At 38.0% G+C, this 27205-nt stretch overlaps 1 protein-coding gene across 2 annotated transcripts in view; it reads left to right on the top strand.

Moving 5' to 3' along the window:
- NFATC3 (nuclear factor of activated T cells 3) overlaps positions 1-27205 on the top strand; it is a 64764-nt gene that overhangs the window by 13420 nt on the left and 24139 nt on the right. For both annotated transcript variants that reach the window (XM_041458647.1, XM_041458646.1), the window contains exons 2-7: positions 2257-3376; positions 11389-11551; positions 23765-23964; positions 24632-24804; positions 25556-25696; positions 26957-27012. In XM_041458647.1, coding sequence (XP_041314581.1) covers positions 2257-3376; positions 11389-11551; positions 23765-23964; positions 24632-24804; positions 25556-25696; positions 26957-27012 — 1853 coding nt within the window. The remainder of the gene's footprint in view (positions 1-2256; positions 3377-11388; positions 11552-23764; positions 23965-24631; positions 24805-25555; positions 25697-26956; positions 27013-27205) is intronic.

Genomic DNA, 27205 nt, shown 5'->3' with positions numbered 1-27205 from the left:
CCTCAGCATTGTGAAAATTAAATTCTGAATGTACATCTGCTTTTTGTAAATCTCTGTGACACTGAAAGTAGAGAAATTGTCTTAAATATTTTAAGATTTCTTGATTATTGGTGCAAGAGGAATAAGGCCCTTTGCAATGGTGAGAGGTTTAGTGCAAACAATGTGCTGCTACTGTTCCTAAAACCATTAATGACAGTAAATGGTTACACACAGGGCTTGAAGACTTCCAACTGCTGTTTTTCTAAAACATTCTTATTATTATTTAAAAATAATAGCTGTAGCTGTAACTGTTTTATTTCTAAGTTTTGATAAGCAAGATAACAGCCTTTATTAGGATTACTTTTTTCTTCCCTAGGTCTATGCTTTTATTAATACTGAGTTAGGAAATGGATATCTGTGATCTTGCACATTAACACACCAATCAGTGTGGAAAACCTAGAACCAATTACTGTCTGCATTTCATGTTTTGTAGTGGAAAACAGCAAAAAGCAAGACCCTCAATTAATGTTTTAAAAAATGTTTGTTACCCTAGTGAAAGAACAGGGAAAAGCAGTTTTGGTAGTCCTCAACATAGTGAGCTTGTGTTAATTGTGTGTGATGCATGCAATAGTCCTGCCTGAGAACCCTGATCCTTTCAGTGTGTGCATATTTAGCAATCAACATATGCTGATTTTCCATGCTCTTAACACATGTAATAGTAGTTAATGATATATAATATAGATAATTGTCATACATAACCATAATACATATAAAATCATGCAGTGTTTATGATGTTACTAAGTACTCCTTAAATGCAATGTATGCCTCCTTTAATAGATTTCTTATGGAGTTGTTCCCTGCTCATGAACCTACAGCCTTTTTTTTTTTTTTTGACGGCTGAGGAATGTAGTCCATTCCTTGGTAACAATGTGCTTTCACTTCATTTGAAAATGCTTTCCTGTCTCTGAGGAGTTGATGTTTTCTTTCTGTTTTAGTTAATTTTAAGCTGATTGCTATTAGCGAAACTGGTAATAGACCGACTTCATTAACAAACTAATTTTTTTGTCATGGAAAGGTCTAAAATACATAGCTTCCAGTCTGGATATTTTAACTGAGAGAGAATACATTTATTTTAAAGCAAATACTGTTAGTCTGCTGGTACTCAGAATAAAAATAATCTTTAAAAAAGAGCTAATACCTAGAGATGCAATTAATGTAATCTAGCCTGGATTTGTGGAAAAATAAAGAGTGAAGACCCTATTTACAATTGAAAAGAACAACAAAGTGGTTCTACAAACAAGAGTGGAATCACAGTAGCTACAAAATATGAAAAAAGTTGTGGTTTCTACTTTTATTTCAGACAAATGTCTCCTATTGGCAGTTAATTTGATATTGAGAAGTGGGGCAAGAAAATCTGCTTCTGTTCTGTGAGACAAAGTTGCTGATTTTGTTAACAGGACTTGTACTCCTTCTCAAATGCTTGTTTTTCTTTGGAATATTTCCTGTGTTTTGGATAAGTTAGTGAGGTCTGAGAATATTTTGTTTTGCCTTATTTTGCTGAACAACTTGTGCTCAAACTTCATGCGACTGCACTGAAAAACGCTATTTAGCATAGGCACTTGAGAGTTTTCTAACCTACAAAAAATATATCTTAGGAATACAATTCTTCATAGTTTCTCTAATAGTATTCCTTGTTAGGCCTCCTTTGGTTGAATGGTTTTAGTAGTTCATAATCTTCATTCAAGTGTCAGTCACTGTAAGATGCTTTCTATTGTTAAAGTAAATCAATATTATGGATGTGGTGTTCTGGTGGTTGTATGTATTGACAGGACTTGCAGAAAGTACCTCCATCCTATTTGTGTCAAAAAGATGAACTTTTAATGATTTTTGATTAAAAATGTTTAATTATAAGTGGAATACAGTTATGAAAGATGAAGTTTGAATTGAGTGTTCAAGCTTAGATCCTTTCAGGATTTTAACCCGTTTTTCTGTTTGCATTATAATTTCTTTATAAAGATGTGTATAAACTGTGAAATCTAATTGAAAACAGGATTTATGATAGAAAACCATGCTGTAGTCATATTTAGTTTTAAAGTAGACTGGGGAAAATTTTAAATTAAGAATTAGCTTTATTTTGTGTAACTAGTGTAATGGGAAATGTCTAGGATGTTAATAACAGTCCATATCTGGGAAGCAAAGAATTTTGTTTATGGCATTTATCCAAGCATTGCATTCTGACTCTTACTCTTTTTTTATCTTTTTAAATTTCGTTTTCAGATCTTGAGTCAGATGACTGTGCGTCCATATACATCTTTAATGTAGAGCAGCCATCATCCTCTGTCAATCAGCCAATTTGTATTCCTCGCCATGGACTGCAGTCTCACTCCTCTCCTACAAGATTTCAGAGTCACAAGAACTACGAAGGCACTTGTGAGGTACCAGAATCCAAGTACAGTCCACTAGGTGGACCCAAACCCTTTGAGTGCCCCAGCATTCAAATCACATCGATTTCACCCAACTGTCACCAGGGGATTGAGGCTAATGAAGATGAATTACACACAAACGGCACAGAAAATGAGTATATGGAAAGGCCTTCCCGGGACCATCTCTATCTTCCTCTTGAGCCATCGTATAGGGAATCATCCCTTAGTCCGAGCCCTGCCAGCAGCATTTCCTCCAGGAGTTGGTTTTCAGATGCTTCCTCTTGTGAATCCATTTCCCATGTTTATGATGATGTAGACTCAGAGCTAAATGAAGCAGCTGCTCGATTTACCCTTGGCTCTCCTTTGGCATCACCTGGTGGTTCTCCGAGAGGTCCCAGTGATGAATCGTGGCAGCAGCCTTATGGGTTTGGGCATGCCTTGTCACCTAGACAGTCTCCCTGTCATTCTCCTAGAACTAGTATTACAGATGAAAATTGGCTGAGCCCTAGACCAACATCAAGGCCCTCATCAAGACCTACATCCCCCTGTGGGAAACGCCGACACTCCAGTGCTGAGATTTGCTATGCTGGTTCTCTCTCTCCCCACCATTCTCCAACTCCATCACCTGGCCATTCTCCCAGAGGAAGCATAACAGAAGACACGTGGCTAAACACTTCCATTCATAATGTACAAGGCCTTAACTCTGGGCTTTCACCATTTCAGTGTTGTACAGAGACTGATATTCCTCTAAAAACCAGAAAGACCTCAGAGGATCAGACTGCCACTTTATCTGGAAAAATAGATATCTGTCCTGAAGAGCAAGGTAACTTGTCATCATCCCTTGAAACTGCAGTGGATGATTGCTCTGGATCTCAGCACACCTTGAAAAAAGACTTGCCCGGAGACCAATTTCTTTCTGTTCCTTCGCACTTTACTTGGAACAAACCGAAGCCTGGTCACACTCCTATATTCCGGTAAGTGATGAGAAAGTAACTCTGTCCTGGCTTTCCCCTCCTGTGCTTCTTAAATAGACATATAAATGCCCTTGTATTTCAGTGGTGCATTAAGACTTCTTAAAGAAAAATTGTTGAAGGCAGATGAATGCTGTAATTAGGAAAAAAGTTGAGATACCAAATACCCTTTAAAAACACAGTAGATGCATTGTAAATAGGATTAGTTTTATTTAAGTAAAGTTAAATAGCCCAGCACAGATCCCAGCTGAATTAAATATCCGTGGATTTTGTACATGCTTTGCAGTTCCATCTAATTGAACGCTTGACATTTTAATATAGCTAGGGAAACCTGACTTACATGTTTTTATAAAAGTGGGGGATCACAAAAGAGATAGGGAGTTTATTTGCTTTTGTGTTGATTTACTTCTTTGGGCTCATATAATTCTAGAAATAGAATAAAGAAAAAAATTTGTATGCCATGCTGAAAGTCATCCACAAAGAATGGATGTCTGGGCTGTAGTTCCAAGGTATTTCCACCATCCATGATAGAATTAAAGAGGTCCTTTCCTTTTGCAGTCCTGTCATGTGCTAGTAGGATGATTTGTGGCGACTCAGAAGAGGAAACTGGTTTAATTAAGAGAAAAAATCCCTCCCCTTTCCACTTTTTAGATGGATCAGTTCTGTGATCTTTCAAGCTATAGAGCTTGTATCAATTCTTGAGAAGTTGTCATTTGGCTTGTTAATAGCTAATTACATTTAAACAAGACTTACTCAGCCATTTGGTTATTTTTTGCCTAATTTTATAACCACAGGTTTTAATTTCTCTCTGCAGAATTGTACTGATTTTAGTAAATAGAAGTGATTTTTTTTTTTTCTTCTCCTTTAAGGTTCTTCCACATAACTGTTTTTGAATTTTGTTTACTGTAAAATTTAACAGTAGAGACACAAAGCTGCTGGCTGGAAAAATCTGTTCTACCAGGTCTGAAACTGTTGTGTTGACAGATAAGTTAACTGTCCTCAAGTCTGTTTTTTTTTTAAAATTCCATTGCCATCTGTTAGTAATAGGTGTTGAATCTGTTTCTAGAATCTTTTCATTCAAACTAAAACAATGATGACTGTCTGAACTTACTTGTGTATTTTGGAATTGTATTATATTTATGTAGGATACTAAGCAGTCCTAACTTGGCATTTTTGTTAGCTTGCATGCTAACATTGTTCATAAAATGTGAGCACTACTGTAGTGTTAGAGATCATGAGCATACAGGCATGGGCTGTGGATCTGTGGTTCTGTGGGATGAACAAAGTGGTTTGGTACATGGACAGCTCATACCTTTCCTCTTGTACTGCACAGAGCCGAGTACAACTGAATAAAAAGAAATTTTAGTGTTTTCATTAAAAAGTAAAAATATTTTTTCAAATGTCAGACTTTATTTAGAAGCAGGAACTGAAGAATTTATGTAAATGTAAGATGGAGAAACAGACAGAAGACAATGAAGACTACACCTATACACAAGGAAGCTACATAAACCTATTAAGCTGGGTACATTTGCTGCCAGAAATGTCGGCTGACTATTGAATTGGTGGAAACGGCTGCACTGGCAGCTGTATCCTCATTGAAATGTTGAATTACTTAGCAGGTGTAGCCTGTTCCACAGGGGCTATGGCAGTGTGCATCTTCAGGTGAAACCTTCCATTCTGTCATACAGTATTTTGTAATTTTGATTCTTATAAACCTAAGTTGACCCTTACATTTTATAAATAAAAATGAAAGGCAAGAAGATCCTCTGTTTCTAAGTAGTTGATGGTGGTGACCAAAAGTGGATGTATTAGTTGTCATAAAGAATTATGTAATCTCTATTTATGTATTCATTCCATAATGTATGTACAATTGCATTAATTGTAGTATGAATTACAAAATATAGTAAAAATAGTGTACTTTTTAATGTCTTGATTGTATTGTCAAGCACAAAGTAGTGCATGAAGTAAACAGGAGTATTGTTTCCAAGCAGATAAAGTAAATACACACCCAGCTGCAATAACTGACCCCTGGAAGAAGGGGAATAATTTGCCTTATGTGTTCTGTGGTGTGAAATGTGTAGGTAGCACCTTCTGCTCTGAGTGCTCTCTAAAGTTTTGTAAATCTGTTATCTACTTTATCTGTCAGGCCTTACCATGTTTTTCTTCATTCTTCTGTTTTCAGTAAGTGTGCAATGCTTAAGAAAGTCTAAAAATGTATAAGATGCTTTTGAGCATGTTAGTCATATTTCACATGCTATCCAAACTGGTTTGTTGGATGACAGCTTGTTATTTGGTCACAGAAACTCATAATCTGCCAGTCAGTGACATATGAAAAATGTCTGTGTATTATGTGCCCCAAGTCCCCTTTCTGCTCCTTGTCAAAGATAAGTGTAGGGAAGGGCTTGGGCAGGACCACTGCAGCAATTCCTTCCCACATGTGAAAGAACTGGGCAGCAGCTTCTGTACAGGGAATAGTGGAGGTGTCTGCTGATGATGTCACTCACCAGGTATGATGGCAGATTTAGCTGGTCATTTCACAGAATATTCAGCAATTTACTTGGTAATTTTAGTTATTACATGGTTACTCTTGTTGCTGTTTAAGATACTTGTTTCTTTCACCCCCAGCCTCCCCACAGGGTGATGGATAAGACGTGGTTTTATCTGTGTCTCATGTTTTCCTTCCCCTCCCCTTAAAAAACTCCTTTCTTCTTGGGAATCTTAATGTAGTGATAGTAGATCCAACCTTCCCACTAGCATTTTACTCCAACATTCTACAAATGTGCTGATTTTATGACTTTCATACTTGCTGTTAGAGTTCCAGGAAGTGCAAAAAAAATAAAAGTCAGTTTTACAGTGCTTTCTTGACTTGAAAAAGGGGAATAAAAAGAGTCTAGAGATCACCTAGAAATCTCTACTGAGCAGGTGATAATATAATACCTTTGGTGAGGACTTCACTCTACGAGTACAATTCATAGGAGATCAGGAGCATTGCTGGTGCTGACCTTGGTTTATGGTATTATGGAGGTAAGGACCATCACAGACATGGCCAGCCCTAGTGCAGGTAACATGGGGCTATTCCTTAGCAAAGTGCTCTCTGATGATGCAATTGAAAATCATGGCAGTTCTGTTATTTTTGCTTTTAAAAAGTCTTGATTATCTTTTGCTTTATATTTTAACATGAATGATTAGTGAAACATTAGACTTTAGGTTTGGTCAAAACCTAAAGTTTTGAGAATCTTGAGAATCTAATTTGTGTCTCAAGCAAACAGGCATTTGCAAGGTAGTAAACTTAATGAGTCATTCATTTTTTTTTTTCTTTCGTTAGTCCCACAGTATTTGATGGCAACAAATGGTGCTTTTGTGTCTGGAAGATAACCAGACAATATTCATTAATGGTCAAAAATCTTGAAATAAAACCTAGTTTCCTTTACTTCCCTCATGGAATTGATAAGACTTACACATTGATTTAAAAACTACTACATAAATTGATGTTTGTCTCCAGACTGTTTTGTCATTAATTTAATTTATGACACTGAGAAGTGATGGGACTTCAAATAGTTTCTGTGTCCCAGTGGTGATGAACAAACAGGCTTTGACAGATGTATTTACAGCTCAGAAATAATTTTAATGCTGGACATGTAATGGCAGCTTGAGAGTATTTTACTGCTGAAAACTAGGATGGCTAACAGTGTAATTAATTCATTCAGGGAAAAAAATAGTTTACCGAAAGTGGTAGATAGTTGAATACTTGAGAAAACTGTTTCTTTTGTTTGAATTCTTTTCTTGGAAGTCTAAAGAATAGAAAGGAACAGAATTATGTCCTGTTTGTGCCATAAGTATATTGGTCCTTCAGTCTTAATTTTAAGAACTGCACTCACATTGAAAGATTTCTATAGACAAAGTTAGTCTGCCAAGTATTTATCACCTTTTTCTGATAAATAGAAATAGCACCAGCTATTCTACTGGCAAAACTTTAAAATTAAAATGTTTGCAAATTACTGACTTTGAAGATAAGGACCCACTTAAGTGAGACAAGCAAAGGAACTTTGAACCTCTCAGGTTTTAATAAGCAATGCTATCACTGTAACGTTTACACACCATTAATCTTCCTTAATGAATCCAGGCAGTGTTTAACACAGGACCTTAGTGCTGTACCTGTTACTAATCTCTCTGCTTTGCTGTGGGACGATGGAACAGAGATTTCCATGTGGCACTTCACTGTACCAGTACTGTGACAGCAGTGTGAACTGTGGCTCTGCTAGGAGCAGAATGGTGGTATTTTGAATGTAAACAGTATTAATAAAGTCTGTTAGTGATAGGCCACTGTGGCAGCTGGAATGGCCCCAGACTTCTTAACTTCAGAAATTCTCTTCTTCTCTTCAGAAATCAGGGAGAATATGGCTTTGTTCTAGGCAGTGAAGAGCAGCCACAGCAGTGTCTTGGCTCTGCAGGAGATCTTGAAAACCACAGTATTGGATCATAGTTCTGATTTGATATTCTCAGGGGGTTGCTGTCTTGCAACATTGACTTGTCACAGAATACACTGTGGGTTCATCTCTGCAAAAACTTGGGATGAGGAAGAAATTGGAATAGCCATTGTATGGTCAGTGAGCTTCTTCTCTTTTGAAATGTTGGGAGGAGCTTTAAGTGGAAAATTATTTTTGCTACAATAATTAAAGTATCTCTCTAGAAGATCTTGGAATCTCAACCAGTGAGGAAAACAAGAACTTTCACAACTATCTGGAGATACTATGAGATACCTTGAAATGTTGCTACTAGAATTAGTGGCTACAAAGAAGTAGAAACATTTGCATACAGAGTGGCTAAAATGAATTTTTGTATTGGTTGCACCTGTGTTCAAAAACAGTGCTACAAGTGGAAGGTAATTGTTTTTAGCTAAATTGTGTTAATGAGTCCCACAGGCTTTGTTCTTCCTTCTATCCCACACAAGCTGCTCTGGGGCCACAGTCGAAGCAAACAAGCTGCCCTGTTTCTGCCCCGATCTTCTTCCTGTGACAGCGGGGCAGAGTCCGCCCATGAGCTGTGCCCTGCCTTTTACAGGTCTGAATGCTCAAGTCCTTATGGACATGTTTGACTCTTCTTTTACTGAACATCAGTTGTTTCCTCATCAATCAGTTCTGTTTTGGAGATAATGGTTGCAGACAAGAAGCTATGTGTTAGATTAATATTGATAAAATCAATGAAGTGATACCTTCAAATGCTGTTGCTTCTGCTGAGAATGCTGCCAACAGGTTCTCTCTTTAGCTCTGAAATCCCTTTAATAGCTGCTGTTCTTCAAAGTCTTTAGTCTTGATGTGATATGTATGAGTATGAGCTTTCTGAGACTTGCATTAATCAGATTATAGAAGTCCCTTGGTATTTTCAGAAGAACATTTGTAGGTTTACAGATTGGTGCTGTTTCAACAGTGTGCAAAGATTAGATTTAATGAAAGCTGTAGAATGACTGTCACTCATTACTTTCCTATCCTGATGTGATTTGGTCGTTTACTAGTAGCATTGCTAATAAAGTTTTTAATTAAAAAAAGAGAGAGAGAGAAACTTCTGTGAAATGCTAAGTCCCAAGCTGTTCTAACAGTAATTTGGCACTGAACTGGGTAGAATTTATTAATGAAACGTGGAAATATCTACAAACATGTTCCTTCTCCATCAAGACTGAAAAGTGAAGGGCTTTAAAACATGAGTTCTTATTTTTCTAATCTTTTATTCTGCAATAACTTGAAAAACCCCTCATGGTCAGCAGCTGATCTGGGTTCTGAATACAAAGTTAAGTGTCTTTATCAATAACACAAAGCTGTTATGCTGTGTAAGCTGGGGAGAGACAGAAAAAGTACTTGTTCATTTCTGAAGCAGCTGAGCTGCTTATTCTTTAATATGTTCCAGATATTTTAAAAGTAATATACCACTCTAAATTGAAGTTCTGCACTATCAGAGATTGTGCAGAAGTTCAGTGAATTCAGTGCACAATTTACAACTGATAACTGTGGTGAATTAAATCTAGCAGTTTTACTGCTGATCCTCACCTATCAGTGTAGACTGAATAATATTTTCTTGAGAACAGGTCCTTATGTGCAGTAAAGCTGTCAGCTTCAGACCTGTTTTCCCATATTCAGCATCTGGTACAAAATAGTATTGCTTCATATGAAAAAGTATTCAAAACATATGAAAATTTGTTACTTCTTGCACTCCAAAGGCTGACATGATTTTTCTCATATGATATTGAATTGTACATAGAATAAAAAAAAACCAAAATACCAAGAGTTTGTAGACTGTATTCTGTTGGGGTTTTTAAATTTATCTGATATGCAGTCTTGTAGGTTCATGTGACTTTAAGAAGGTGACAGTGCTGGCTAGGAAGTTCCCACTCTGCTTCCCAACCCCTTAGTTCTGCTTGAAGGTGTACAGGCAACTAGGACTCCTTTAAATTAATTGGATTAAAGAATTTACATTTCAAAATGAAATTCTCAAGTTAGATCACTGATTTGGTTCAATGTGTTATCTCTATAGTATTTGCTTGAAAAATGTGTAAGGATGATGTGGAAGCAAAAATACATAAAACTGATATCCCTACAAGGCAGAAGGGTGCATGGCAGAGTACCCTAAAACCTGTAAAGAATCCATTGCTGCTGAGAAGTTCAGGGGTAGAGACAGCAAGGAAAAGATTCAGAGAGACACAACAGTTTGGGTATCCAACATCAAAAGGGAAGCAGCTGTAACTGTCAGACCAGCTACTTCTAGAAAACATCTGTTTGATGCAGTACAGTCTCAAAAGCTGTGTCATTTACTGGGGAATCTCTTGCAATTTTTTAACATTTTAGGCATCTGCACGTGCACAGTGCACTTCCTTGCTCTCTCATGCTGTTATTTTCTTTTTATTTTCTTTTTGTTTTCAATGAATGATGGAATTTTGAGAGTTGGTTGTTTTCTTGTCTCCATGTTTGTCCTAGTATTCCAAATATTTTTTCAAAAGGTAATATGAGTCTGATACAGCTTGTGCCACATTATTGTTAGTTAATTGCAGGAGGAGTAAATCTCTCTGAGACAGTGTATGGAGAGTGGTCATGATCAACAAATACTTTTTTCTTGTCTGAATTTAGCATTCAACTTCCAGTAAGACTTCCCAATAATTGGTGTATGGCCTGTGGTGCATTAACAGAGTTCTCTCAGGTATCATATCTGTTCAGTGTGTACCAACTGTTTTGACAGAGAAATTTGGATATATAGGGGATAAAAAGATTTTCACTTTTAAATATTCCTAATTTACCAGGTAATTACTGGCTTGAATCTGGCTGTTCATCTTATTAGAATATTAAGTCTATAAATCTGTGCAGGTAAAAGGGTAGGTAAACATTGGTTTGAGGTTCTTCCATGTTATTTCTATTACTGTATTTTGTTCTTCTTCCCTGGAGTGACTTTGCTGCTGTATGTAAGGGTGTGTCTGTGGACAAGTTGAACACAACTTTTGGTGTCTTTGTTGTCTTTTGCAGTAAGTCTTCATGCTTAGATAGAACAAGTAGCCTTTTTAAACCTAGGGTGATAATATAGTGTTCGTTTTAATGATAGTTAACAAAATGCAGTGCTTGCCAAAGGAAAGCAAAAACTGCAAGCTGGAAGACAATGCAGAGTTAAAACTTAATGACTGGCAGACTGAATTTACACTGTTCCTTCTAAACCACATTTGAATTTGCTTGCTGATATACTTAAGGTTAAAAAGTGAATATAAAGGCATTATAGAGTAGCACTGGTAGTGTGGGGCTGGGGATCACAGAGTACCTTCCTTTTGCTCAGGTGTTAGAAGAAATTCCATTCTAGTTCAAGATTTTAATGTACCAGCAAAACTGTGGAATTTTGGCATAACAGTTTTAAGCTGATAGTTATTCTTGTTTGTTATCGTTTATTAGGGAAGTGACATCATTGTCTGTGTTTTACAGTGAAGGCTTTGTGCTGTGGCCAGATGGCAGGGTTCGTGTAACCACATGTTCTTATCTTGATTGCAGCACATCTTCATTGCCACCTCTTGACTGGCCTTTACCAAGCCATTACGGGCAGTGTGAACTGAAAATAGAAGTCCAGCCTAAAACTCATCACAGAGCTCACTATGAAACAGAAGGAAGCAGAGGAGCAGTAAAAGCATCTACTGGAGGACACCCTGTAGTAAAGGTAGGAAGTCTGGCTTTCTTGAATAGAAGGTAATTTTTTAACTACAGTTACTGGTATTTACAATGCTGTGAATTGTTACCTTTTGTGAAGCTTACAGCCTTTCCTGTGCAAGATTTTCTCCCTTAAATGTAACATTAACTACTTTGAAAACACTGACCAATAAAACCAGTTATTGTTGAGCTCAGAATTAGATGTAAGGTCCTGGTAAACTATACTTGGCTTTGGCATCATATTCTCTTTGAAGACAAAGATATGTGGGTTTGGTCTTGTTGGAATAACTCTGTGCACAAGATGTGATGTGATGTGCTGCTCTCTGATTTGGAGTGTTCAGGTGTGTACACAAATATCTTTCTCCATGCTGGGAAGACTTCTGCATTGCTTAGGGACAGTCGCTGATGTCTCCTTTAATATCCATGGTGTCAGCTGGCTCACACAGCTTGGAAGGGAACCCACCCTCATCCCCTGGACATGGGGCAAATGGTGCTGAGAAGCTGTGGGGCTTCTTAAGATGCCTTGGTTTATGTTTGCCACATCCTTAGATGAAAGCAGTGTCTCTTTACTTATCTCAATATTGTTTAATGGTCTTTATCTTACCCAGGTTAAGAAAAAATTTATTGGCTTGTTTATAAGTCAAATCAGATAACAGTTACAAAATCTTTATAAAACAAAGAGGGGAGAAAAATCTAATGGAGGATGCAGAAGGTTTTGTCTTTTCCTCCAAATCCAGGATATTTCATGTTCTTTTCCGATTAAGTCAGTGTTTCAGCCTTAAATCTTTTGATACAGTCTATACATTAAAAATGTATTTTATATATTTATCCTCTTCCCATACTTGAAAGGAACTCATTGCTATTGGAGACCAGATGCAAAGTGCTGATAGGATTGGCATAATCCATCCCCATTCTTTCTCCTACTCTTACTGTGATATAAACATGTTATCACTTTTCCTCCTTACAGTTTATTCCTCCTTTTTGGCAAGTGAATTGTGTCACACTCTGTATTTACATCATGACATTTCATCTATATAGATGAAGATATACTAGCAGAGTTTAAGTGTCTTGGACAATCTGCTGTTCTTAATTTGTCTGAGCAACCTCTGCTTCCAGGCTCTTCATCTGATGAATTTCTTCCTTCAACCTGACTCCTAATCATATTCTTTGGGCTGTTTATCACTGTTTTTTCTCTGTTAGCTTACCTTGAACTTTTTCATTGCACCTTTTTAACTCTACAACACTCTGCATCATTCCTTTCTCTCCCTCTAAAAAGGGTTGGTTATCTGCATCCCATCTTCTTTCTTGAATGTCTTTCCTTGTTTTTCCATTGCAATTCTTAAGCTGAGCTCTTCATCCAGCTTTCATGTTCCCTGCAAAGTTGCTCAGTGTTTCTCTTCTCACAATGCCATGGCCTAACCAGCTGTAACTCTCTCCTTTTGTCAGACCTACAGGGTTTCTTGTCACAGTAGAGTCAAAGGTCAGGTGCTTCTTAGGGAAGTGTGTGCTGCAAACTAGAGAAATTTGAGGATGCCTGGACTAGGGATTGGAAAGCTGGCAAGACACGTTCCTTCATGTGGAGTAGTGTGTTGCTTTAATCAGTGGAGGACAAGTAGACACAACTTCCACATGCCAAGGTGCTTGTGGTGGAATTTAACACATCATTAATGAGGACAGAAACCTGAGAGATTTTAGCTGACAAAATAAATCTTTCCTGAACTGCGGTGAACCTCATTCAATATTGTTTAATTTTTTTTTCTCTGGGTGCTTATGTTTTGCACTAATATTTGCATTAAGGGAATTTATGCTGATATTTGCAAAATTTGACAAATATGTGGGCTTTCTTTTGCTTACAGAAATAGATGCTTCTAAGCTGCAGTACTGGATGCTTCTAACTGCAGTAATGCAAATTAAAAGAAACATCTGTAGTGGGTGACTTACACCAATGATTTTAAAAGCTATTTATTTGCATTGAAATTGTGAAATACCTTGCTATATGAAAATGCTGCCTTAAAAATGAGGATGGCATTTATGTGTCTGCATGTGTTATGCTTCAACATGTGCATTGGACTATGCCTCTCTAAATTAAAATGAATGCAAATTAATATTCTACTTTGCAATTTTGTCTCTTCCAGCTGTACTGCAAATTAATTGTTGTGTTTTATAGGAGATAGGAAGCTGTTATGAAACAAAGCATTGATTTGTATTTACTTTTTACTTACTGCCTGGAAAAACAGCATGGGAAAGGCCAAATTTGGGAAAGGTAATACTAGTATCTGTAAGCAGGTGAATATTTCTTTACTTTCATACAAACTGAAACGTTTTCCAGTACTTCTGTAAGCTTATTTCAGAATTCCACATCACAATATGCATTACTGCTTCTTTCTGACTTTTCTTTTTGGTGCTTTAGAGCAGTCACTTCATTTGTGTGATCATTGCAGTAAAGTCCTCCACATTTTCCTGTGTAAAATACCTGTGTGTTTACCAGTGTCAGAGATGGGAAAGGAGGTGGGTAAAGAGAACAGAATCCTTTAATTGGAACAGACCTGCAGCAGTTGTCAAGTCCAAGTGCCACATCTTTGGGTGCCTCTGTCCTTTTGCTTCTTACACAACTTGTTTTGCTTTTGAACATTATTTTATAGAAAGCTGGAGTATTTAATCTCCAAACTGTGAAGCGTCTGTAGTTCTGCATATGCACGTGATGTATTATTTAAAATAAAGGTTTTTAAGATAGTACATGGCTTCAAGCCTTTAATGTATTAGTGCATGTCATTAATCTATTACTAATACTGTACCACACCTGTTGCTAGGACACTAAGCTTCTGACAAATTTGGCATCATCTGTTGTGAGTACATTTAATCAGCTTATTTCCAAATGGGAGGAAATTAAATAAGTGGAGCATCATGCCTTGCTTTGTATATCTCTTAGCTTTAAGAAAGCTAATTCTATAATGATGTTCCTTTGTTTTTAGCGTTTTTTTAATGCAAAATGTTCTAAATAGCAGATACCTTCCATTTTAAGCTCTGCTTTCTTGGGAGTATGTTCCAGCTAATCCTTGTCATCTGGAACAGCTTCTTTTACCTTGGTAGAGAATCTGCATGATAATGCTGACAGTTTTCACAGGGAAGGAATAAATAATATAGCAGAATGGTTTGCAAGGAGGAAGGTGGCATGTTGAGCTTTTGTCATCCAAATGATGTGGAAATTTTGTAGTGCATTGCCAGGAGACAGCCTCTGAGCACTCCCTAATTTTACCATTCTAATTCATAGGTTAGAGTCTGCAATTCACCAATCTACGAAGCCTTTTAAACAAGTAGCTGTCACATTTTATCCAACTCTAAATGAACAGTCATCATTGCTTGAATTTCCACCTTCCCATGGGTACAATTGTACATAAAATAAAATTTGCACTTAGAATTTGCTAGAATGAGCTTTTACTTCTGTCTGAGCTGGTAGGGTTCATGAGACCTCGCTTGGATAATGCTTATGATCAAAAACAGAAAAGCCTTTTAGAGCAGGTGAGCACCTGATAAGAATCTCTTTGGAATGGTTTGGGGGTTTTTACTTTTGTATCTTAGTTTTCTGATCTAAAATGAACTTCTTAAAATAAGCAAACTTGTTTTATATATTGTGTTCCTGTTACTCTTGTAATTTTCTGCAATTTTCTGAGCTCAAGGACTTTTAAATTAATGACATCTTTTGGTAGTAAATCATAAAGGCTGTGTTGTGCACAAGAAGTAGTATTTCCTTTTATCTTTTTGCCCTGTTGCTAGGGAAGCAGGTGATGTCCATCCTGGTCATCTTGTAACCACACAGAGTGATGTACTCAGGGACTGTGGGCTCACAGCTACTCCTTAACACCATTCTGTGTGCAAGGAGTGTCTGTCCTGGGGCCACTGTGGGAGTCAGGTGCAGCTATGAACTGTGATGGGTAATTGGTTCTACAACTGATGGTGTATCTGCAGCTGACACCGTATAGAATCCACTCACACTCTGGGTATGCAAGATAGATTTGGAGTGGTGGTTGCTGTTAAGAATTTGCCTGGACAAGAAGTGTCTTTTTCCTATACTGCAAAGGGCTTAAGGATAGAATCATTCTGTTCCTCTGCCATAAGTAGAATTATTCCTGTAGCAGATCCACAGTAGCAGAGGAGGGGATGCATTGTGGAATCCATATGGACAACTCAGCAGTTCTGTAGCTAAAAAAAAAAAATTAAGATCAAAAATCAAAGCAATATTAAATAAAAGTCAGTTTATTTAGATGGCTACACACTGCTACTCACTGACAAGCAGAGTTTTCTGTGTGAGGTTTCATGGAGATCTGTAAAAGAGGGACTCTGTGTCAGCTCTGTTTAAAGGGATTGCGGAGCTTGAAGTCATGATAAGCGCTGCAGTGGATGAAAAAAGTAAACTGATTGAGCAAAAGTAAACTCACTTTGAACTGCTTTGAAAGTTCTGAGACAGGAATGTGTTCTCAAAAAGCCTGTCAAACACTGCCTGAGTCCTGATGGAAGAAACTGCAACCAAAAAGAGAGGATCTATCCAGGCAATGTCAGATGATCTGATAAAAATAAATTAACAAAGCGTTGTCTAAATGAGTATATATTTCCTGGCCTGTAATTCTGTGGCTGTCACCTATTCCCAGCTGTTCCCTGTGGCCAGTGCATGTAACTACTTGAATCAGGTATAATATTGGAATTCTCCCTCTTCTCCATGTCCAATAAACAGCACACTTTTTCTGTGTTTTGCAACCCCTCCCATTCTTCCTGCCTTCCACTCTCTAATTTTCATTTTTGCCTTGAATTTTTTCCTGGTTTATCCCTCACCAGAAGGCAGGCTGTATCCCAGCTCTAGTTGCCTACTGTTGATTGGTGACAGCACCTGCCAATAAATCTAAAAGGCAGAAGGTAAATCTCAGCCTGTGTGAACTGTGTAATGGGCTGTACTGGCAAAAAACATTGGCCTTTGGATGAGATTCTAAAACTATGTATTTTTCAAGAACAGTTTGATGATTTAGGCATCTTCTGCTTCAGAATCCCCAAAAACAGATAACAAAAGTGATGCATATACTCAGTTTAGAAAATGCAGTAATTGGTGTGAAAACCAATAAAAACAGTCATCTGCTTTTTGTATCATTGGTTTACTACATTTTTCTTTTTTCTACAGGTTATGTGGGAATAACCTCTTCCTATCCCAGTAATGCTTGTCCAAAAACTCTCCATAGCATAATTAGCATTTGGAGTTGGTATTTCAGGAATAGCACCTTTTTTTTCCAAGAGTGTGGTAGAGCCAAGTGCAGATGATGTTTGATGGCTGGTTACATGGGACTGGCAATTCTGCACTGGGTGTTAGCCTAATACTATTTTAGCTATCCATGTTTGCTCTTAAATTCTAAGATGGAAAGTGTAAGTGTATGGAATGCTGACATTATTTCTGGATTCAGTGACTCTAGTAGGTATTTGGGGTTTTGGATACTTTGGTTCAAAAACGCGGACTATTTCAAAGATTATATCCTTTTTTGCATAGTATAAATGGGACAGGACTAAAACACCTCCAAAAATGCCTGAAGTCCATATTTAAAACAGTTTCAATCCTGTGTGCAAGCAGTGAGTGTGTAAAAGTGTGAGATTTCAGAAATACAAATCCAAGTTTTTAAACCTTGTTTAAAGAATGTTTTGTACATGTGTAAACACATAGTACCATGACCAATAATGAACTGATACTTGCCATTACTCTTTTGCTTTGGTCCTTTGCAGGATCTGTTTGTTTTTGTGACGACCTTTAAAATGTTTTTAACTGGACTTGTGCCCCTACCTAATAGTTTATTAAAGTTTGTTCCTTTTATCTGTCACTATTTTTTTCACAATTGCAAAGGTCTGTACTATTTTAAAGTCTTGAAGTCAGTCTACTCAATAAGTTTATTTAACAAAAAACAAAGGAAGACTTTTCTGATGTGTTTGCTTTTCCTTGACTGCTGATGGAAAGGTGCACCAAATAGTCAAGTGATGGAAAATAGTACTGCATGTCAGAAAGGGATTGAAATTGATGTTTTGGTTCAATGTATTGAACTTTAAAATCTGACATTTAATTTCTTGTAGCATTATATAACCTCTGCAGAATCAGAATGAAATTATAAAAAAAAATCCAATGTCCTGTTAAGACTTTCTGAGCCATGGTTGGGATATTGCAGGTTAGATCTGAATGGAGTTTCCTTCCATCAGTTTCTGCAGTCTCTTTTAAGCAGTCCATTGGAGATTATAGGTCAGCACTCCCTGCACCTCTGCAAGGCTGCAAGGGATTACTGTGGTCATTTTGACTTTCAGTAGCTTCCCTGAGCTCTGCTTTCTTCATTTCATGCCCATGGTTTGCTTCAAGTTTTTCAAAATGCAGCTGTTGATAAATTCACAATAAATTGTATCACTGGCATTAGTCATGGTGTCTTTTGTTTTAAATTATGTTCATCTTCATGCCCTTGGATCCTTGTCATCCCAAGTCATGGCTGATAGATGTGCTGTTCAGCTTGGCAGATAGCCCTTCAGCTTTTAAACCCAGCAATCCTCACAGTTCTTTAGGAAAGCTGCTGCACACCACTTAAAAGGGAAACTCATGTGGAGAAATGTCTGTAGAAAAAAAGTTCAGTTGATCAAAGCTGTGCACTGGTGCCTCTCTGATACCACTGTCCTAAAGATTCCAGGTTTGTGGGTCATGTCTCCCTTTTCTCAGAGGGTAAAACATTTAGATGGTTTGGTGTTTTCTTTAAATAATTTCTTTTTAAAGGAAATTGTATTTTACTTTTGAAGTGGACTGAAATTTAAGCAGTGTAGGTTCTTTTCCTTTAGGATTATTTAGGTTTCGTAGTGAACCGTACGATATTTTGCTCAGTCTTCCAAAGTAAAAGGAAAAGTACCTGATTCATGAGAACAGCTCTTTCTTTTCACCCTCTCCAATAGGGTCTGCATTCTTCTCTTTTGTCTTCCTTACCTTGTCACTCTGAGGGTGTTCTAAGGAATGAAGAAGTCACTGAAATGCATCCAGCTGCTGTGAGTCAAGGGGGAAGTAACTATTTACAGCCTGCTTTTCATATCAAGGTGTTGAAAAGCCTTGGAAATCACCACCTGAAGTAAATGCTTAGTAAGTGCTTGCGGATCTTCACACAGATGAGTTTCCTTCCCTGTTCCTCACAATTGAGCTGAGGATTTCTCAGCTCACTGAAACACTGGTGCATTTGGTGAAGATGGATTGTGAACTTTAGGGACTTGATTACGTCAAACTTGCATTGTATTTCAAGACTATGCCCTATTTTTAGGGAGGCCTATTTGTATGTAAAAGCTTTCTTTCTAATCAGCCTACTTCACCAATCCAGTAATGCCATAAGCAGTGAATTAATTGTGCAAAGGAGCACTGAAATCTTCATCTCCAATTAGCAAGCAAAAAAGAGGCACATAAAACATGAGTGTTAAACCCCAATGAAACTTTGATTAAGCATGGCAATTTCCTAATAAATGCTGGAAAGTTTTGCAGGAAAAATGCTTTTAAAATACAATCAAAAAGGTTTTGACACCATCACAATGTTGTTGGTATCATAGTATACTTGACAGCTGAGCATAAAACCTACCTGATGAAATTACCTTTCCCCTACCACCACCAGCCCATACCCACACCCCCAGTTCCATGTTTGCTCTTAAATTCTAAGATGGAAAGTGTAAGTGTATGGAATGCTGACATTATTTCTGGATTCAGTGACTCTAGTAGGTATTTGGGGTTTTGGATACTTTGGTTCAAAAACGCGGACTATTTCAAAGTATAGTTGTGATGTCTGTAAGTACCTTGTTACTGTGAAGTGTGTATTTCCTGTTGGTTATTTTTCCCAAGCTTTCTTGTATGTCTCAAGAAATGACACTTTTACGCTTGAATAGAGATGGGTAAGACTTGGCCTGCAACAATATATGGAAAACATGGACAGAATCTTCTTCATTTAAAAAAAAAAGGTGGGATGAGGAGATAAAAATTTTAAGTATTGGAGACTAAAAAGAGTCTTCTCACAAGCTTTTCAAGTTGCAAGGTTTTCTTTAGATCAGAGCATGGAACCAATGACATGTGAGCCAGCTATGGTCCAAATATAACTCACATGAAATCTGGAAAAATGTTAATTTATTTTTTCCAGGTTGATGTCTCTTAGTTAAGGTAACATCTTTGTTTTTCTCAGCAAGGAAAGGTTCTCACCACTGCCCAAAATTTCAACTTTAAATAGTGCTGTCTTCAGTGATCAAATGAATCCATATGGTCTCTAGTGTGACATGTTTTTAAAGGATTTTCCATGTGTGCATTAAGAACATAGGAGTGTTTTTGTTGCATAAAATACAGCTTCTTGATGATCCAAAACTCTCTCATTAAGTGCCTGCCTTTGTAGTTGCTCGGTAAAAGCTCTGAACTCGCAGTGCCATGCAGGGGTTTCCTGTGTGCACTGTAGTAATACACTGGAACTGCTTTGGCGTGAAGCCCTTGTGGCTTATCCTGTAGTGACCTTCAGTCTTTAGCCTTCCAGCTTTAGTTTAACTTACGCAGGCACTGACCTTTGCTATGGAAACGATATAGAAACACAAAAACAACTTGGCTGAGTTTCCTCGGCAGAGCAGTGGGTGGTGTATCAGGATTCTGTTACAGGGGAGGGTTTCTAGAGGTCACTGGTGACACAGTGCAGTAACTTACTGCGTGTCTGCAGCGCACTGTTTGCTGCTTCTGGAAAAGTGCTATATCTTTTTTTAAAGTAAAATTAGCAATTTTTTTGTTTGTAGTGAGCAGCTCTAATACTGCACATTAATGGAATAAGTGCTGTAAGGTGTACCTGAAAGCCTTCCTAGGGCTCAGCCAGTAGTTCAGGTTACTGTTCCTCTGTAAGTGACCCATGACTGAATCTTGAGCACACTGATACTGTAGTGCCTTACCATAACGCTTCTTCATGGTGCTGATTCTGCAGCACTTGCCAGTAGGTTGTAAAATGCTGTTTATTTAAATACCTATGGTCTGTAAAAACACAATGTTCTTATGTGTGTATATTCTTTACTAAGGTGAACTAAAGCTATAGATACTATGGCTTCATTATGTATTTGAACAAAATGTAGTATTTTTTCTCTCAATTAAGTACTTATTTTCGTAGAAAAACAATTAGCAAGTTGGGTTTTTTTACTGATTTAAATGTTTGGGCTGTTCAACATGCAGAATTGTGCATGAAGCAGACAAGGTGGTAAGAAAGCATCACCCTGCTGTCAATGAAATTAAGAACAATCAGTATTTTTTTGAATGAGAACAAAACTGTATTTAAAAGGAATGCATTTTAAATGCCTAAATAAGTACTTTTCCCTGATTTTAAGTTGATTTGGGGTAGTAATTCTCCTTAATTATTCACAAGGTACGTTTTGCATCAATACTGGCAAGTCAGCCTGGAGCTGCCAGCTTGCTTATCACACAAGATTTAAGGGGGAAATGTTCATTCTAAAGCACAGATTGGTATAATAAAAGTTGGGTTTTTCTATCCACAGTCTCTCCAGCTGCCCGAGTTTCACTAGCACGTCAGGCTGTCTCATTAGCATGCACAGCCTGTTGAGCTTACTGGCTTTTGGCTGGAGCTGTTGGGAGCATGGGGCACTGCAGCCTCTCCAGTGCTTGCTTGAGGCTGGGATGTTTCCTTTAATGAGGCTCTGTTGGTGCAGTCAGGCCCTGAATTACATTCTGTGCTGGAGTACGTGGGGGTTATTCTCTTTCCCACTCCCTGGCTTACTTTATTGCCACAGGTATTGCACACAGTGGTTATATTTATTCCTTTACTTCGTGGGAGGGGGTGGGGGTGTGATTCTCTTTTTACTTGACCTTGAATAAAAGCAATAAATTGTCTGCAATACCAAATACATATTTTTGGGTCTCTGCTACCTTGCCAGTGTATATGGCCATAGATCTCCTGGGCAATACCAGTGTGACTGCTACCATGGGCAATGTTTTACTTCCCTAAACTGAGTTCCTGCTCTGTGTCTTCTGTCGAAGATGGTCTTCATGCACTGTAGAGAGACCAGCTTAGTTTTACAAGTATCCCCCACCCTTCCTTATCTCTGGGATCACCAGTATCTCTAGAACTGCTGTGTACATGTCCATTGTTCAGCATGGGGAAGATTAGCCTTAATTGGAAATTAGCTTTGTCACAGTGACCGCATTTGGAAGTCAGTCAAATTTTTGAATAGGTCTGGCTTGTAATTTTTATAATTCCCAGTATTAGAGTGAACACATTTAACTAACGTCACATTTAGGCTGTATTCCATTGTGTTAAGATTTAATTTTAACTCTGAGGAAAATGGATGGTGGAGTCACAGTGTTGAGAACTTGTGATAAGATGGCTGCTGTAATGCTAAAATAATATGAGTCCTAATTTTCTTTAAACTCCTAAAATAATTCAGACTAATTTTTAAAAAATCAGATTTTCATTTGGTATTTAATGAAAAAGACACTATTGGAAAGACACTGAAGTCCTGTGTCAAGCATAAAAAGAAACTTATGTATGTGTATATATTCAATTGGTGTAACAGTCCCTGTGCTCCACTGTGATGGCAACACTAAGAAGAAAGTTCCTTGTGGTCCTGATGTTCCTGTAGTTTATAGTTGACTTCTGATAGTGAAGAGAGAGAAGCCTGCCAGTGCACTGGCTGTCACAGGAGGTTCTTTACTGTAACCTTTCTAAATGCTTGTTTATCACGTTTACTTACATGGGAGGCAACTCTGACAATCTAGCCTGTTTCCACTCATTGACTGATGGGGTAGTTTGGTTTGGTGCTTTTCAGCTGGATTTAGCTCTTTTTGTATTGAGAACTCCAGGGATAACATATTTGACAAAACAAAGTCTTTCCAGATTTCTGTTGAAACCTACATTTCTATTCTTGACTGAGAAAGCTCTAATAAAAGTGACAGACCTGGCAGGTGCTGCCACTTGAATATAGAAACCAAGCTGTACCTTGAATATGGACACCAGGAGCTCAGCTGGTCCGTAGAACTCCCTGCCAGGAGTGATGCACCAGCAGTGGGGCTTCTGACTGCTGGGTGTGGGTGTGCCTTGGGCTTTCGTGCCGCTGACTACTGGCTTAAATTACTCTTCTAAGTAGGTTAAATTGACATGTTTTGTTTGGGTTTTAAGTGTTAGTTCTGTAAAGAGCTTGAATAATATTGTTGTGTGACCAAATAACTCTCCCTAGAGACAAAAATATTGACGTGACAAAACCACGTTTAAAGAATGGCTGTCTGTCCCTCCCTCCCGTTTGAACATAAGTTGATGTCAAAGTCAATGAAACGTAAATCTGCTCCAGTGCAGTTTAACAATTATATAACTTTGCAGCCTGCATCAATCTGCCAATTGCAGCAAGGTGAAGGAAAATGGATTTGTAAGAAATACTCTGTAGGCCTCAGATTTATAATAACAGGGGTTGAAAGAAAGTGGTGCTACTGTTGTTTATGTTTGATTCCTTAACAAATTACCCACTTACTATCATAAAATGGGCTTTTTCTTCTAGTTTCAGTTAATAATTTTTTTCTGCTTCAGTGTTGTGCCAGAATTGATGCAGTTAGCTCAAGCAACAGGTGGTTTTATGGCAACTGGCTGCATTAGTGGTTAGATGTGTATTTGAGAAACAGAAAGATGTGTAAATTAACATTTGCAGAATTTGGGGGTTTGAAGTATTTTCTTTGCCAAAAATAAACTACATGTGATTGTCTAGATATGAATTTAATCTTCTTGTCCTAACTTGATACATTTTTATTCACAAAACTTCTTAAGTTTAATAGAAGTTCCTATTCCATTTCATAGTAAAAAAAGCTAAAAGTTTTTAGTATTTCTAGAATCTAGGTGCATCTTAGTAAGATTGGTAATTGATAATTAAAAACAGTAACAGAAACAAACCCACAGCATAGCTTTAATTTAGAAATTCTGTAGGTAGAAAAATTGTCTTTGAGAGATTCAAAAATAATGAATTTTGACATTCATTTATTCCAGTAATTGTTGCCAGTCCTTGTGTTTGGTGAAAGATACCTGCACTCAGTTTCCTGCTTGCTGAAGGGTTTGAAGAAGTTCGTGATGAAATACTACTGACTCTTGACTCTTTGGACTGGTTGTGTGTTTGTAGTGTGCACACACAGATGCAGTGGGAGTCACCTAACCTGTTGCTATTCCCTGTGCCCCTCCCTCAGCTGCTGGGCTACAGCGAGAAGCCGGTGAACCTGCAGATGTTCATCGGCACGGCCGACGATCGCTACCTGCGGCCCCACGCCTTCTACCAGGTGCACCGCATCACCGGCAAGACCGTGGCCACTGCCAGCCAGGAGATCATCATTGCCAGCACCAAAGTGTTGGAAATTCCACTTCTTCCTGAAAATAACATGTCAGCCAGGTACATCACAGCATGAGTTAGCCATTTGGTTGCTATGTGTAGTTTTTATTTTCTTCGTTTGTGCAAAGGTGAAAGAAAAGTCCTGTAAAATCAGCGTATTTTTCACAAATCTGGGTCATGATGGAGAGATGCATCTCTTAAAGCAAGCCAGTGTGAGAGCAGTCAGAAGTAAAGTAGCAGAGAGGCAGGGAAGCTCTCATACAAATGTGGTATATGATTGAAGTTGTGTGTCTCATATGAATAATTGACCCCAGTGCAGAATAGCAGCTGGGATTTGATGGGTACACTTTGTTGTTCTCTAGTCCTTCCTAAACTAGAACTAAATAGTGGTCTCTTGCTCCTTGTAAATGACATTTACAATGTTAAATAACTCACTTTGGAGGTTAAACAATGTGCAATAACAAATAATCTTTTAAAGGTTCAAAAAAGCACCAGCTGGACATTTACAAGACAAAATGTTTCACCAGTACTTGCTGCTGTTTCCACACTAAGCGTTCTTTCAATCACAGACATTTAAAATAACCCTTAAAATACCATAATATGTGGGAAAAAGAGCAGTTTCATTCTTTAACAAAAGAAAGGCTTACAGAGTGAACTTTGGCAGTGGTTTGATTGGTTTTCTTCCATTTCTCATGTGATCCATCTGTCCATCCTCTCCTATCTCCAGTATCGATTGTGCTGGTATTTTGAAACTGCGCAATTCCGACATCGAGCTCCGGAAAGGAGAGACAGATATTGGAAGAAAGAACACCAGAGTGCGCCTTGTGTTCCGTGTGCACATCCCACAGCCCAGTGGAAAAGTCTTATCTCTGCAGACTGCTTCCATACCTGTTGAATGCTGTAAGATTGCTCTAAATATACATCTTTTGTACTCATGTTTCTGTATGTGTCAATAGTAGTGTCGTTCTGACAATATTGCCAGAATTATATATAGCAATTGTGTAAAAAGCATTGTGTGTGAAGCTCTCAATTACCAAAAGTTAATGCATCTTTACTTAAAGATGGTGCTTGCCAAGTGACAGCCTGGAGGCTTAGAGGAACAACAAGGGTTTGGGCTTTAGCCTCAGTGCAGTCATACAGCAGCTTTAGTAGTGCCTGTGTATGAGCAGAGGCAGCTGATACATCTCAGTGAAAATATTCATTCTAAAGCTGATACCGTTTCATTGACAGGAGTCTGTACCGTGACTTTCCCTATACAGTAATATCTAGTGACCAGCTGAACTTCTGGAGAGTTGATTTGTTAAATACTGGCACTAAGGAATCAAGGCATAATCTGAATTTCCCCTAGAATTCATTTTCTCTAGAAACTACTAAAGTAATTTTTAATCCAGTACTCCTAAACTAAAAATTGAATTTTCTGTAACAGTAGAGACTGTTGGCATTCATGTCTTCTTGGTGTTTCTTTTCTTTAATTATGTAATTTCAAAATAATTTTAAAAGCAAAGATAAAAAAAAAGCAAAGAGACAAATATGATTTGTGTATGTAAACAGATGGTCATTTTAGTTTCATCCCTAATTCTTCAAGTTAGAATCATAAAATGTCATTCTTATTAAAATTGTAGTAATAATTATTCCCTTAATATTTCTAAAGCTCAGCGATCTGCGCAGGAACTTCCTCAGATTGAGAAGTACAGCATCAACAGCTGCTCAGTAAATGGAGGCCATGAGATGGTGGTGACAGGATCCAACTTTCTTCCAGAATCCAAAATTATTTTTTTTGAAAAAGGACAAGGTAAATACTGTCTTGCTGGGTTTTTTTCAAACCAAGCTCAGTACCTGAGCTTGATTTTAAGAAATAAGGATGTTCTAAAAGGAGAAAAAAAACGTCTTCAGTAGTAATTGGAAAGTTCATTTGGGCACTGATCTGTGTGCTGCTTAGCAGTTATTAATGAAGTAGTCCTTCTGATTCAGGAACACAGTTAGAGGGTAACTAACTTGGAATGTGTGTATTTGAAAGATGCTGTTAACAGATCATACCATGTATTTGCTCCTTCTTATATAAAATGAAAAAGTGAACATGGGAACTAATTGAAATGTAGTATTTGGCACTGATGCCATGTTACATCTGATTTAATCAATGCATAGGAACTGACTCCTTAGCTAATGAAAGAAATGCTAGCTAGAAAATAATAAAACATAAAATCTGAACAGCTTAAATTATCATTTTGGTGACTTAAGTGTCTGATTTGAATTTACAGCAAAAAAGGAGCAAAAGAAATTATTAAAAATAAAAATTTGCAAACCGAGTCCAGTTCTTCTGCATTCTATTATTTCCTTACATATATAAATAAAAGTGTTGTTATTTTTATTAGCAAATACAAAATATTATGTAATCATGTGTTCTGCCCCACAAGCTGAACACCTTTGGAAGAGGCAGAGCTGCTGCTGTGGTTCCCTGGTTACCTGTAGCAGCACCCAGTGGCAGAGAGAGCCGAGTGCTGGGTGCAGGGTGTGGGCTGTGCCAGGTCAGAGCACAGGGACGCTGCCCAGGTGATTGCCCCTCTGGGCACGGGCACCTTGCCCAGCATTGCACCCGCGGGGTCTGCGGGTTCAGGGCGGGGAGCCCGCGGGCACCGTGACCCGGGGCCGGGCAGGGAGGGGTGGCCTGGCTATCGCTGCTGCTGCTGACTCAGCCTCCAAGTCGTCACACTTTGTTTGAATAAGCACAAGTGGCAGCAGCAGGTTAAGCACCTTCGGAAAGGTTTCAGAAACACGAGGGGAGAGCCCTTCTGTCCACTGCCAGTGCTCAGAGCCTCCTCTGCAGCTCCAGCACGCTGGGGTGCAGCGCACAGTCCTGCGCAACAGGCAGCTGCTGAAACTCCTAAAGCATCTCTCCAGTTTGTTTACAGTCTGTGCCTGTCAGTTTAACAGCCTCTCTATGACTGAAAATAAATCCTGTTTTATATTAAGTATTTAAATATTTTGAAGATGAATTATTAAAGTGTTAAGAAAATGCTTTTTGCTTGAATTATTTGTAAATTTCTCTCAACAGATGGACGACCTCAGTGGGAGGTAGAAGGGAAAATAATTAGGGAAAAGTGTCAAGGGGTGAGAAACAATTTTTCTTACTTTAGAAAGCTTATTTTTTTAAATGTGAAAGTTGATATTTTCATTGTTGTTCTGAAATTTAGACTTCATTTATTAAAGTAAGTAGATCACTGACTAATTCAGACAGACAATTGGAGACTTCTAAATTGTCTTAACACTATAAAGTAGCCATTAAGAGGATGCTTTGAAGGAA

The sequence above is a fragment of the Pyrgilauda ruficollis genome, unplaced genomic scaffold, assembly GCF_017590135.1.
Source record: "Pyrgilauda ruficollis isolate IOZ18807 unplaced genomic scaffold, ASM1759013v1 scaffold13, whole genome shotgun sequence".
Classification (NCBI taxonomy): Eukaryota; Metazoa; Chordata; class Aves; order Passeriformes; family Passeridae; genus Pyrgilauda; species Pyrgilauda ruficollis.
Note: the sequence above shows the minus strand (reverse complement) of the source record. Positions and strands in the feature narration are given on the sequence as shown.